The sequence below is a fragment of the Nansenia antarctica genome, assembly GCF_963989245.1.
Source record: "Nansenia antarctica genome assembly, chromosome: 6".
NCBI classification, from domain to species: Eukaryota; Metazoa; Chordata; class Actinopteri; order Argentiniformes; family Microstomatidae; genus Nansenia; species Nansenia antarctica.
In genome coordinates, this window is record NC_137676.1 from 7,091,303 (window position 1) to 7,106,980 (window position 15,678).

At 41.4% G+C, this 15,678-nt stretch overlaps 1 protein-coding gene across 1 annotated transcript in view; it reads left to right on the plus strand.

The window, feature by feature from the left end:
• Nucleotides 1-15,678, plus strand: part of LOC308159367 (metabotropic glutamate receptor 4-like) — a gene marked incomplete at its 3' end in the record, with an annotated part of 156,326 nt that overhangs the window by 128,404 nt on the left and 12,244 nt on the right. The window contains exons 7-8 of the mRNA XM_080533140.1: nt 11,432-11,568; nt 13,114-14,049. Coding sequence (XP_080389266.1) covers nt 11,432-11,568; nt 13,114-14,049 — 1,073 coding nt within the window. The remainder of the gene's footprint in view (nt 1-11,431; nt 11,569-13,113; nt 14,050-15,678) is intronic.

Genomic DNA, 15,678 nt, shown 5'->3' on the forward strand with positions numbered 1-15,678 from the left:
TCTGCATCTGGTCACATCTAATGTCTTCCCAGACAATGCATCTAGTCTATTTCATTTCATTGTATATATTCTGCTACTGTAATATTTTCTAGACATTTCAATATGATTACTGCAAATAGTGAAAATACCACCGCTCATCCGTTATCAGACTTTGCTGAGGTTCTGGAACTGAAGAGTATCAATAGAGTGCAAAATAACAGCATCTGCACACTCAAACACTGTGCAAAAAAACTGTTTATTGCGAGCTTTCTGTCATATATGATAGGAATATGATTACTGCAAAATTGCACCAAATAATTAAGTTTTGAATGTGTTCTTCAGAGTTTTGAACACAGTATGTTATCAATGAAAAAATGTGTTGCAAATACATAGTATTTTGCAAGTGGGGGAGTTTGAATGAGAGAAGTGTTATGGCATTTGGAGAACGTAGTCATTGAATGCATTCTGTATGAAAGCAATGCACAAATCACAGAGAAAGAGTCACAGTTTTGTTCACATGGGTTTCTGCTCTGCTGACTGTATGAAGAGTTGTGAAACTGTGGTTTCAGTATTGAACATGGTGAGTTAGCAATCGTAAAAAAATGTAATATAGTACAGGTACCATACAACGAAATTTGGGAGGGGGGGCTCCCCTGGTGCTAGGAAAAAAAAAAAAAAAAAAAAGAAGGGAAAAAGAGCTGGTTTACATAAATAAAGGCTATATACACTATCCACTATACTATACTATACAAATAAAACACTGTGCTGTACTCTATGCTATGCTATAAATATCCTAACATTTCCTATCTCTGAACCTTATGTACCCGAGGGTTGTCATATTGCACATAGTATTATTGCACATTCCTTTAAAGTGTCGCAGTTTGCAGGTTTGAAATGTTCACAGTTGTGTTTCAGTATTTCACTTGATTACAATCTAGTAGCTGCCATCAAATTGTCTAGATTGTCCAGGGCCTAGAACCTAGTGTGTTTTTATCACCCTCAAAGTGAGAATCCGAGCACTAAATAAATTATATTATTCATGCATGTTCGAATTCCAAGGGAGAAGATTATCCTAACAAGTGTGACTCATTACCCTGTTACAGTAGAATAGGGTCTCTGTTTGAGGTCAGTCTCAACAGTTATAATGAAGTATGCTAATGACACATCAAGTGAACAGGAGGGCCATACTGACATAGAGTTCATGCAATCAGGCACAATACAACAAGTGCATCCTGACACCCATGCATAGCTCAGACCCGCCCTTTGTCGCTAATTACATGGTAATGAATACTCAACATAGTTGCAAGCCAGGCAGAAGAGAGAGAGAGAGAGAGAGAGAGAGAGAGAGAGAGAGAGAGAGAGAGAGAGAGAGAGAGAGAGAGAGAGAGAGAGAGAGAGAGAGAGAGTGAAAAGCCGAGCAGAGAGAACAGAGCATAATAGACAGCTGCCTTATCAGAGGGCGCTTATTAACCTCCTATAAAGGTGCACTGCTCCAGATGTCACACACAAAGGGCGGAACTGTCAGGTAGTCTATCTGCGTAGGAACATCACAATCAACTTCCTCCAAAGAACCACATTCCCTGTTACTGTATGCTTGCTTGAGTGAGCTTGTTTACTAATGTACACTGAAGCAAAGTAATGTAATAATAATATAACAATATTTTAGCCATTTAGCTGACGCTTTTATCCAAAGCGACTTACTGTACATTGCAGTGCGTGCATACAGTTTTCAGTATATATGGTCCTAGCGGGAATTGAACCCACAACCTAAGTGTTGTCAGCGCCATGCTCTACCAACTGAGCCACAGAGAAAGTAAAGTAGAAACGCTCCTTTGGCATTTGATGCACTTGATGTTGACCTTTTCTTTTTCATTACTAGGGGAGTATTGATCGCTCCTTAATTCACTTATGCAATAACACAGAACGACTTAATACTAAGCAATTACAGTGCCACTGCACACATCAGAACAACTTAATCTATGCTGTGCTCTGCCTGCGAGGCTCATAATAAGATATATCAACATACCGTATGCCGTAGCAGTTGCTCACGTCTGTGTTTTTGTTGAGTCTCTCTCTCTCTTATGCCTAACTGGGGAGCGTTCATGTTTTATTACTCTAAACAGAGACTAATCTCCTGAAAGCCACACCACCGTAGGTATAATCGGGGATTTCTAACAGCATGATCAATATTGCACTATTTAGCAAACTGCATAATAAGTATATATCCTAACCTGAATCACTCTCTCTTTTTATTTTTCTCATTTCCCTTCAGTCAAAGGTAATTGATAATCAGCAAAAGGGGGGGAAAAGGCATACATTTTTACTTAAAATGCCTTATTCTAGCCCCGCGGTGGCGCAGCGGTCTAAGCATTAGCCTCTAGTGCAAGCTGCCCACCGGGGACTGGGATCGAATCCCGGTCTCGCCAGACCCGGATATGGCCGGGGCACACAGGGAGCGGCATATTGAGCGGCCGCTCCCAAGGGGGGTATAGGACTATTTTCCGGACAAGGATCCGTCGCGCAACACCGCCCCCGTCTAGTGCTGGAGTAACGGTGTCGGGCTCGAGGAGCCAGACAGCTAGTCTGCCTGGCGATCTCCTCTGGGGCTGCCGGCCACGGGGTCGTGCGGCGGATCCTACGCAATAGGCAGGGGATAATTGGATGCTAGGTTGGGTGCAATTGGATACCAAATTGGGTGAAAAAGGAATAAAATCAGAAAGAAAAAAAAAAGCCTTATTCTTACGTTTCTCAGCTACAAGTTTCTGGCACTGCCCATAACAAATTAATTATCAGGTAGAAAGTTTGTCTTCAACAAAGGAAACGCATGAAACGCGTGTGATTAGCATTACTAAGTGTTATTGTTCCTACACTGAGACAGCTTGTCAATGTGAGCAACCATGGAGAACGAACTCCAACTGTGTCCAGTAATAGTTGTGCTATAAATGAGTCTTCAAACTTCAAAGTAAAAAATATTGAGGGTTCCCCAACTTGAAAATGTATTGCATTTCGTTGTCCTTGGCAATGACAATAAAGTTGAATCTAGTCTAATCTAACACTGTATTATTGCAAAACCTCCTTATACTATGTCTAGGAAAAGTCCTATTTCATCAATATGGAAGACATCTAGGTAATGTCCTATTTCATCAATATACAGTCAAATACATCTAGGTTATGTCCTATTTCATCTATATAGAGGGTGTCTGGATAGAAATAAAGAAAACTGTGTTAGTAACGACTTATGCGGCGGTTATGCAGTATTAAACATTAACTTAGAGTGGTGGTTGGGGTTGGGAATAGCTTCAAAGTGGTTAAAGTAAGTGTAATTTGTCAGGGTAAGGTATTAGCAAACATTAGCAATAACAATTAGCTAACAAAACTTTTTATTGTCCCAAGGCAGATTCAAATCTGCGAAGTTCGGGGAGCAAGTCTTGGCTATCCTCCTCCGGCACCCCAGCTTCCAACCTACCAAATCATCCTTTATTCTGCATCCTCACTTTGATGATTGGTCATTTGATGATGATCTTACAATGTGACGAATAGGATTCTTCCGTTTGTATCAATAGCTATGAGAATTAGGTCTGATGAATGAATATGATGAATAGGAAAAGTGCTTGAACGTCAGTATTTGCACGTTTAGGTTATGATACAGGTCTGGGAAATGTCCATGTATCCAGGTCACTCCTGTGTGAATGTATATTTAGAAGACTTTGTTGTACTGTAATTGTCAATGGCCATTTTTGAGTGATAACTTGATAACATGCACCTTATTTGGAATCGTAGTGTTGAGCTGGATTGGGCTGATTGATTGCTTTAATATTAAAGGGTCAGTCAGTAACTGAATTACATTGCATAACAGTGTCACACTAATGATACATGGGTACAATTTTCGAACCAAACAAGAGGCACAAGAGGCACAACCGTTAAGATGGTGCATGCTTTATATTCCTCTTCTGCCTCTGCTGTCTCCAGTGCATTGAGTCGCCAACCTGTAAAAAGGTTACATGCCTTTTTTTTCATGGCCTTCCATTACTGGAAGACTTCTTAGTAGTAAAACTGACAGTATCGGGGGTTAAACCTAAGATGGCCTTGAAAATCAATGCAACAAACACATTACTGGAAGGGTGTACTGCTTTGAAGAGGCTTACTGTACATTAGAATTGAAAATCTAAAAGGCTTTTACAAAAACAACAGGAAGTGTTGACATGTTGATCCCTGTATTTTCCGGGAACTATCTCTGAGCACCTATGCTGACAACAGGAAAGGTGATACCTGGCCACTCCAGATATTGTTGACGAGGTTGATCCAGCACGTATCGATGTACGGTGTTCATGTTGCACAATGTGTTCTCCTGTTCTACAAGGCAGGTTCTCCCTGTGCAGCCTGTGGTGCGTAATGTGTGCACCAATCAACATAAAAGCATATTTTAGTTTTGTTTACAACATTAGGCAAAATAAGGATTGTTACAAAATATTTGTCTACTTCCCGTGTTCTTTCGAAAAAACATGGATACTTTTCCTCAGCGTAGAGAACAGTCACGTTCAAAGTCAGGCAGGAACCCGACGCATAAACTCATGGCATTGTAAAGACTGTTAATTGTTGCAACTGTCTGCGTATCAAAGTTTAATAACAGAGTAGGGAAGCATAAACTGCAAATTCCTTCCTCCCTGCCAAGCAACTAACAAAATTATGTGCCATGACAAACAGCAAAGGGAGGGTAAAGTACTGCCTGGAACACAATGGAGCGCCCTTTTCTTGAGTTCGGTGTCACAAAGAGATGAGTGGGAAACGCTGACAGGACAATCAGCCCCAACGTCGTTGGCCCTTAGCTCTGTTCAACTGGGTGACTAATAACAAGGAATGGTTCAGCGTCCATTTAGAGCGGCGGTTGTAAATTACAGTGTGGTTCTCCAGTGAAGCTCTGTGTTTTCCAAGTCTCCTTCCAGAATGTACAGGGAAACAAATAGGAAACTAATGTGTAGTTGTTTTTAACTTTCATTGTTGGTTCTTTCTGTGTGCACCGAGGCAGAGTTGGTGAGGATGTTTAGTGGAACTGTTATGGATTTATTTTGAGTGCCCTGCGTAAGTAATGGGACAGTGAAGCAATTGTTCTTCTTTACCCTCTACACTTTAAAAGTTTGGATTTTAAATCTTTGATTCTCAGCTTCTTTCGATATGTGACAGCAGCTGGTGAAAGTCGGGAACAAGTCGGCAACCAATCAAAATGTTCAGACTTTTATTCCGAAAAATATAAATAAATGTCCTACGTTGTCGAAAATCAATGACACACTCGCTAGTCAAGCCAAAATATTGCAATGCAATGGATTCGGTGAGTAATCCCCACTACTACCGTGTTAACTATAACACTACTTCACATTGTTAGCAGGCTCACAAAACAAGCTGTGTTAGTTGACTAGCCATAGTCATTGATTTTCAACAACGTTGACATTTATTTACATTTCTCTGAATAAAAGTCTGAACATTTGTCAGTTGCTGACTTCTTCCTGGTTTTCACCAGCTGCTGTCACACATCTGTCAAGCCAATTGTCCCATTACTTTTGGGTATCCTGAAACAAGGGGACTATGCATAAAAAAGTTCTGAACGGTGAAACCATTACCTATACAAATGCGAGAGAATCTCGCAAATCAAATAAAAGCGAAGGAATCTCTATTTTAACCTCTTACTAAACTCATACCTCACGCTTTTGGAGTGTGGAGCCAAAAGAAGAAGGAAAAAAAAGTGCTTCACATTTCCATGACCCATTACTTACGCAGGATAGATTTTTGGGCACTGGATGCATTAAGACAACAAGACCATTTACACCTAGAATCCTCCCTCACCAGGCCTGACCCTGAAATAAGACTGACAATTGAACTCTTTATGACAAATCACACTGTGAATTAACACTAGAACAGCCGTGCTTTTTTCCTACTAAAAGAGCCACCTAGGGGGTCTTTTGAATGTAAATCTGCTATTTACACACAACGACCACTAGCTGGCCACTTGTAAATTAGCCTGCTTCCTACACAGAAAAACAGAAAAATAGCTTTATATTAGCTTATCCTGATGTGATTTTGAAAATCGCCGCCGAACCACCGACCTTGCGATCATCAGATGCCGGCTCTACTTCCTGAGCCACAGCCGCCCCCCTGAAATGAGACTGATAATGTTAATGGATATATAGACAGAAATAGACAGACAGATATAAGCACTCAGACATTCATTAAAAAAAAATCTTTGACACGACGCAATGATTCCATTATCGGCCGAAGAGTCATCCGTGCTTCTAAGAACACCTCCTATCCCCCAAAATAACCCTCAATGACTATCATCCTTTTTTTAGCCCTGAAAATGTACTCTCCCTTTGCTGTTGCTACACTGTTGGCTAATGGCGTAGATGTGACGTGTTCTTTGTAAGAGGACAGAACAGCCTGAGGTGACGTGTGAAGAGCTGCGGTGTCTTACAGCCAGCTAAAGTCTGAACAAGGTTCTACCGGTACTTTGTTTCTCCTTGGGGATGCCTGATTGACTCTGAGACATGGTTTCGAATTAGCGGTTTGCATGCAGCTCAGGGTGTGACCTCGGGGGTAGACCACGTCGCGTGTAACTTTAGTGTATTCAGATACTGTTCACACATTCCTGATAGCATGTTTAGACTGGATGGTAGAATTATAACTGAATATTTATGGCACAGATGTCGAATAATTCTGAGAATAATTCCCAAGGTGACACAGCATATCGCAACCGTGCAGTAAGGCCCACGCACCACCAACACAAGGTCTTCTATTCATGGAACATATTCATGTATTCACTTTACATTCAACCTTTCTGATTCTGTTCAATACAGGATATGTCCTAACCCTATTATTAATTGGTTTTTAATTGGTTCCCTTGTACGGCGCTAGGCTACTGCCTTTTTAAAATTAGCCTTTTTATTTAGCGCAGGATACTGTTGCTACTGCACAGCACTTTATGTCCAGCACTTTATGTCCCTTATGTCCTGTGTCTTTTATTGTTACTATTGTCTTTTTCCTTTCTGGAACAGTGTTGAGTGTCTAGTCCCATTTCATTTCACTGCATGTTTTACTCATTTCTGTGCATGTGACAAATAAAGTACCCTTGAACCCTTGAACCTATACACGGTGCACCCAACTCAAGGACATAGACTACATTTACATTAGGCCTTTGAATTCTCTAGGGGGCATAGGTCATCGATGAAACAGCTCCATCCTCTCCGTTCATGTACTCATGTTCATGAGCCAGTTGAAACTCAAGGACATACTGTATGAAAAATAATGAATGATAGCTCATATAAAGCTATTTTGCAGTTGTTTGTGTAGGAAGCAGGCTAATTTACAAGCGGCCAAGTAGTGGTCGTTGTGTCTAAATAGCAGCTTAGCATTGTAAAGAGGGCTGAGGCGGCTCTTTTAAAGGCAAGGCTGTTCTAGTGTTAAATCAGTTTTCATAAACATATAAAGTATAAGAAGGATAATCATGAATACGCTAGTATAATCATCTGTAAATGAAATAATGAAAGAGTTACATGGTTTTTTCTCAGTTTAAAAACTATTCGCCATAGCTTTCAAAGAGCAAATGAATAGTGCTGCAGAATGTATTGTTTGGATGAGTATGATGTGTTCCCTTTCAGTCGACTGGGTTTGAACCCTCATTATGGGACACTACGAACCCAATCATGCCCTGGTACAGGCCCGTGACGCCAGGTCCTCAGCAAAAGTTCACAAGAGAGTGCGTCCCATAGTGAGGGGTTTCTCTCATCTCCTTCAGAGAACGTGGGTAACATTTGTAACCTTCAGTTCTTACATAATAGATGTTCTGACCCATCTTCAGACCCAATATTGCTATATCCTAACAATACCACCACAGAATACTAGTTTTCACACTTTCATTAAGTGTAGGCTTTGACAGGGACAAAACTAAAGTAAAGCAATAACCTCAGATATAATAGAGATGGACTCTTCTTTCCTACAGTACAATAGCTTCAGGGCACAAAGCCACAGGCCTTTAAAGCCACAAAACTACAAAAATAGAAAGAGTTGGCGGTAAAATATCCTTAGATTCATCCAACCTTATTGTAAGCCTGGGCCAATGTAGGCCTATTTTCTGATGCTCTGTCTACTGAATGACTTCTAAAGGTTGCCATTTCTCTCATAGAGAACCTTTCTAATTCAAAAATCGTTTCAATTACTAAAACACCACTTTATCAAAATGATATACATTTACGACTCCTACAAATTATGTTTTTAGTTTTTTTTTATTCTTGTGAAGTCCACAGTAGAGGCTGCCTGCAGGGCATTATCATACCTCACCACAGATAACAGCCTAAGTTTCTAACTGAGAATATCGATTGTGTCAATCTTGTCTTTTATCTGGGTCTTAAAAGTCTCAGGCTCAGTTCTGGCACCATTTCCTTTCTAAACCCTCATGGATGTATACATTTCCCATGAGAATGTATTCTTTGAATAAGCTAAATATTCACAGACATTGTTATTTCAGATGAGTATACAGAGGGAACATAAGTATCTCACCTTATTAAGAATGATTAACATGGTTGGGTAATACTTTAAGTGACGTGTCTCTGTACCTGCTACCTGTTAGTTATCTGTACGCAGTTTGGGGACTGATCAGGAGGGTCCATGGAGGGATTTGGGTCTTAAGGCTGATTTAAGCTTCTGCGTCGAATTTACACACGTCTACGCCGTAGCCTACGTAAGGGGTCTCCAAGTTTATAGTTCTACGTTCTAGTTCTACGTTCTCCGCGGACCGCATCGCGTTGGTCGGTGTACTCATATCGGCATAGAAACATATGCTTTTCTTATTCTATCTCGTTAACGGTACATGACTAAGACTCCATTAGAAGTTCAGTGTGTTCAGCATGCTATTCTGGTCATGGAGAATTTTAGTTTGGAATTCTAACCCATTGTGACGCGGAGATATTCGGCCGTATATCTCGCAGCACCGCTTCCTGGTTGAAACTCCCGTTGACAGCAGGGGGAGAGAAAAGTTCTACCCGGGAATTCGCTCCTAGCTGTGTCGACCGTGATAGCAGTGTCGTATCGACACCATTTAAATGGTTTTGGATTCCCTGTCCTCTCCCCTATCCGGACACGTTTGAATTGTTATCCTAACCTACGGTAAATCACAGTTATTAACCCGCAAAGGGTGCCTCCGGGCACCGTCTTTGCCCGTGAATAACACTGACTATGAAGGTGGTAGAAACACAAGACTGCTTTGCTAACTTCACCATCGGTATACGGTCATTTTGAGCCCTGAACCACCGCGCTGACACCCCGAGAAGTTATGCTTTGAACTGTAAACTCAATGAACCGGGAGTTCACCCGCTGTTGCTCGCAGCACCGCTTCCTGGTGGATGAAACCTCCGTTGACAGCGGGGGGAGAGACAATTTCTACCCGGGAATTCGCTCCGCGCTGTGTCGACCGTGATAGGAGTGTCGTATCAACACCATTCAAATGGTTTCAGATTCCCTGTCCTCTCCCCTATCCGGACACGTTTGAATTGTTATCCTAACCCACGGTAAACCACAGTTATTAACCCGCAAAGGGTGCCTCCGGGTTGTGCCTGACTCTTCCATAGGGCGCTCTACTCAAAGCGGCATAATAGCGATTTTTTTTAATGCTTGTTGTAAATAAAAGTTATATGATGCATTGAAATGACTAAGATAATACGATGGTTATCATAATTTTTCAAATCTTTATTAATAAGTAATTACAGAAAAAGTAAATGACATTTCTGTCATGGCTTCCGCATTTTGGCCGACGAGAGAGTCGGAATCTTGTCGGAATCATGTGCTACCAAGCGGACCAATCACAGAGCTTGACGCGTAGTTACATTTTTTGAGAGGAGCGCGTCAACCCTCTCCGTAGGCAACGCAAGGCCACGCGGGCCAACGCAAGCTTACGCGTAGCCTACGGCGTCGATTTTACGCAGAACTTTAAATCGGCCTTTAGTGTATCTTCAACTTCAGTTGGGGGTGGGTTATGTGTTTTTTTTTATATAGTCGAGGGTCATGCCATTTGCAATTTATACAATTTCAACATCAACACTACAGAACTCAACACTGTGAATGCTATTCGATTTTATAATAAGTCAGCATTAAAATGATGCGTGTTGTATTTCATGGTTCAATGCTTCAGCCTTCAAAGGCTCTTACGTTCACCCACTAACACTCACAGCCCAGATCTGAGAACTAACTTGCACACCTATGTGTATTTCTTTGAAGTGCCACCAAAGTGAGCCATCACCATATTTCAAAGAGCTCAGGGGAATGCATTGTGCAGTGGTCGGGAGAGAGAGAGAGAGAGAGAGAGAGAGAGAGAGAGAGAGAGAGAGAGAGAGAGAGAGAGAGAGAGAGAGAGAGAGGAGGGAGAGGGAGGAGAGGGAGAGAGAGAGAGAGAGAGAGAGAGAGAGAGAGAGAGAGAGAGAGAGAGAGAGAGAGAGAGAGGGAGAGAGGGAGAGAGGGAGAGAGAGAGAGAGAGAGAGAGAGAGAGAGAGAGAGAGAGGGAGAGAGAGTTACTAACTATCTCTGGCCTTCCCTCTCCTGTCTAACCAAACTAATACAGTACAAGATCATAGGGCATTGGGCAGACCAACTCCATTTAGATGTAAAGCTATATCTTCCACTGCGGTTCGCCACAATCGTTTCCCAATAATAAATCTCGAAACCGCCACACACCCCCTAATTTGTAACACATTCAGAAGTTGGAGAGAGGAGTTTGTTGGCTGGCTTGGGACCAGACGAACACAGAGGGTGGGGGTGGGGGAGGGACCTCACTGTGGTAATCAAGCCCCATGCTGTCATTAGCTCACACTCTGAGAGGGGACTCTGGGACGTGTGACAAGGCGACAAGCAGAATGAAAGAGTGTGAAATTATGAGAATGAGCACAGACAGCATCTCTGGTCCTGTCCTTAGGGAAGTCCCTCATGACTGTCAGCCTCCATTTTATTTCACTCATTAACAGTAACCTAGTAAGACACTGCAAGCCCTAAAGTAATCTCATTCACATTCAGTGCTTGAGTAAGACCAAAAAGAAAGTAAGGCGTAATATTAACAAACTGACAACATTATGAATGGTAAAAGAAACCAACATACATACTTTTTTTCTGGTCTTATACTGTAGTTGAAAGATATACATATGTAGTCTGCACACATCCAAAACAAAAGCCCAGGTGCTAGTTGAATAGCTGAAAATGACAATAGCTGAAAAGATTCACACACTGCTGCTCCCAATTCTTTTTTTAATGTGTAGCATTAATGTTTTAAAGTTTAACATTTAATGTGTAGTTTATTCGGACAGCATTTTTACCCCCGACTAGTGAAGATCTCTCTCAATTATACTATAGTGTAAAACGGTCCACAGAGGATGTGGTGGATGGACTCCATTAACTTGTTTTGTTCTCTTTCCCTCTTCTGCAGGAATTGCTGGAACTCCAGTGGTGTTCAACGTGAACGGGGATGCTCCTGGTCGCTATGATATCTACCAGTACCAGATCAAGAACAACAGTACAGAGTACAAGATCATAGGGCGTTGGACAGACCAACTCTATTTAAATGTAAAGCTATCTTCCACTATTTCCACTAGTTTTTATTTTTAAGAAAATTGACTTTTTTGTTCATTGTCTTAATTTGTTTTGGGCTAGTGAAAGAACAGGTATAGAGAAAAGGAATATACATTTACCAGATTGAACAGATGGTTCTGATGTCAAGTTAATTGCATTTTTTTTTTTTTTACATTTCCCCTGGTCTCTCTTACATGATGTGATTTCAAGGCATTCAAAGATACAACGATTCAAACAACTTTATTGTCTATCACATAATGACAGAAAATTGTCTTAGGTTAGGTGCTCACAAACAACATAAAAACATACACCCATGAAAGACTCACATAAAATTAAATTACAATTCCATAGATAAATAAAGAACAGTTGTGCTGCATTAAAAAGTAGTGACAGTCTGTTTGGCCTTGTTTAAAATGAATATTGCAGGGGGATGAAAGAGTTCTTATAAGATGAATGGTATAGATGCTGGAAAAGTAAGTAACAACTTTGGAATTCAAACATTGTCTACTTCACTGATACTTCTCCAAGCCATCACAATTAAACATATGCATCTGAAAGTTATAATAATAACAAACTCAATGGCAATAAGACACCATTGGGATGTGGCATTGCATTATGTTTGAATTACTATAGTACCAAATTAGCTTGTTCTTCTTCAATTAGGGTGAAAACGAAGTATCTGTATCAGTATCTGTATGTATAACTTCCACCAGAACCACCTTCAAACAACCTTTCGACAAATTTTATTGAGAATTACTCTTAACAATTTCTGGTACTACTTTCCCAAGAATGAATAACATCTTCCGTTCTTTGGGTATTCTTTTATCTGGCTGCCCTGGGCCTTTAAGTAAGAGCAGAGCTATGCAGTTTTAATTCAGTTATACTTTATGAACAATGCCTTTCTCTTCGCTTAAGTTAAGAACATCTTTTAAAGCAATGACTTCTTGATTGAAAGATTGTGTAGTCCTGTTAAATAGTGTACACCATCTTCAAAACAGATACTGCCTTTAATCTTACAATCCTCTTGTATTTGCTTCAGAGTGTGTTTGAATTCATTCAAATCCACAAAAAGTTAATTGAATTGTGGCCTCATGCATATGCAATAGTACTTTTAATATGCCAGAACAGAAACAAGATAGTTGTGGCCATACATTGTGATTGGTGGTAATGACTTTGTTTTATTCTTACACTGCACAGTTAAGATGATTTTGAAAGTCTAATTCTAGATAGCTTATCCAATTCCAATTATTCAAGGAAAAAACAAACAGTGCATACTCCACATTCATGACTGTTTCTACATTTACCCTAACCCTAACAACTTTGGGTTGTGATAAATAACAGCAATATATATATATTATAAACCATTAACAAGTATTTATAAAGCATTAATAATAGTATTTGGCAAGCACCAAGCGGCTAGAACTGCAGTCGGATTTGTAAGCAAATACTTAATTGTTTCTTAACTAGTTACACATCATTTTTAAACCCTTTTCTGAATGTAAAGTGTATAACTCCTCTCCATCCTGTCTTCCCTGCCAGACTGAGGCGATGCGCTGGCCTGGGGGAACACGCCACATGCCCTCCTCCATCTGTAGCCAACCCTGCCGCCCTGGCGAGAAGAAGAAGTCGGTGAAGGGCATCCCATGCTGCTGGCACTGCGAACGGTGCGACGGCTTCCAGTACCAGGCCGACACCCACTCCTGTAAAATGTGCCGCTTCGATTTGAGGCCCAACGAGAACCACACAGAGTGCCAGCCCATCCCCATCGTCAAGCTAGAGTGGAGCTCTCCCTGGGCGGTCATACCCGTCCTCATCGCCGTCTTCGGTATCATGGCCACCATGTTTGTCGTCGTCACCTTCATCCGCTACAACGACACTCCTATCGTCAAGGCGTCGGGTCGTGAACTCAGCTACGTGCTGCTTACGGGTATCTTTCTGTGCTACGCTACTACGTTCCTCATGATCTCCGCCCCGGACGTGGGGATCTGTTCCCTCCGCCGGATCTTCCTGGGTTTAGGGATGAGCATCAGCTACGCAGCGCTGCTCACCAAGACCAACCGGATCTACCGGATCTTCGAGCAGGGCAAGCTGTCTGTCAGCGCCCCGCGGTTCATCTCTCCGGCGTCTCAGCTGGTCATCACCTTCAGTCTGATCTCGGTGCAGCTCCTTGGGGTGTGCATCTGGTTCGGCGTGGACCCGTCCCAAGCCATCATCGACTACGAGGACCAGCGCACAGCTAATCCGGACCAGGCCCGTGGCGTGCTCAAGTGTGACATCTCAGACCTGTCTCTGATCTGCCTGCTGGGCTTCAGCATGCTGCTCATGGTCACCTGCACAGTGTATGCCATCAAAACCAGGGGGGTGCCAGAGACCTTCAACGAGGCGAAGCCCATCGGTTTCACCATGTACACCACATGCATCGTCTGGCTCGCCTTCATTCCCATCTTCTTTGGGACCTCACAGTCAGCAGAAAAGGTAGGTTTTTATTAATTTCACTCATTTTGAAAAAAGGGTTATGGTTAGGGTTACAACTTGAATCAGCTCATATCCATATCGCTCCTCAATTTTGATGTTAAAATACTCGCCAAGATGATTGCCCTTCATCTTGAAGCTGCTTTCCCAACTACAATTTAACCAGATCAAACAGGCTTTGCTAAAAAACCTCACTTATTTTTAAGAAATGGTATGTTTATTGAGAAAATACGTAGCCTAAACCTGACTTGAGATATTAATATTTCAAATATGGAAAGTACATCTTTCTTCCCGAACACAAGTGGTAAAATCATTCTTGTCAATTACTCTATAAGTAAAGCATTATTTCATAATCATCAAAGTACATATTGTTACTGTATCATTACGAAAATAGTATTTATTGTTTCATTTCATTTAGTAAAATCTTGGTTGAAACTATGCTGTAAAGATTGTCATCGTTGATAGTTATTCCTCACTCATAAACTCCCTCCTGTTTTGAAGTACAGTACGGTCTAACATAGGCCAATTGAACCCACAACAATTCCTTAAATTGTGTGCGAATGATGTGAACTATGAGAACAAGCCAATTTAATGTGCTGGTGTATACAGAGAACTGGCTGACAGTTTTTCCATTTAGAGTTACATTTACACTATAGTTCATTGTGAGCGAAATGGCCCACTCAAATTGATCTCGTTGTATAACATCAGTCTCTTGTGTTTGTGGATGCCTCGGCTATTCATCATGTGAGAAGATGTGCTTTCTGCTCCGCTCAGGGGATTACCTGGCTTTGAGGGCTGACTTGTGTGGGTAATTCATTTCACCTCAAGTTTGTTTGGATTCATTTTCTTTGATTGTGTTTCCCTGTATGCGTTCGATTCAGCTTCATTGGGAGGGAATGCCAAGTAGTCAATCATCACACTCTCATGCACAAAGAAATAAATGAGAGAGGCATACAACGTAGCAGATTCTCTTCACTTATGACGAGGAGCACCTACCAATAACAAGTTCTCAACAACTCTAATTATTACAGACACGGTTAAGGTGACTTTCTAAGCTATAAACAAATGGATGTTTAACTCGTGTTGGAAATAATACGATGGGATTCTTACACTATGTTATTTTTTCGTTCCAATTAATCCGGCTGCAGAGGTGGAGGTTTCATTCCCTTCCCTTCTGGCAAGAGATGAGGAGACCTATTTCAGAAATTTGCCTCCAAAGATAAGATCCTTAGTCCTTATCATTGCTTTTCTTTTATGTACTTTTCCATCACTCTCTCTAGTTTATGGTCAATTAACTGGTTATAAGAGATTACATTTGACCCAGGAACCATGAGGGAGTCAGGAGATGTGACTCAAAATATTATGTTAGGTGTATCCATGTATTTATTATTCAGCCTTTCTCTCTCTATCCCCTCCCTGTGAAACATGCACTGTAATGTTGTGAAATGACACATCTTTCCCAAAACAGACACCCTCACAGTGTGACAGAAATAGAAGAAAACAGCAGGCAACCCCAGACAGGAGAAACACTGAGATCACGATGCCGGTGTGGGGAACTAAAGTAAACACATGTTTGCCCTTTTTGGGGGGGATGTCATCGCTCAAACAAACAAGCCACAGTGATAGAATACT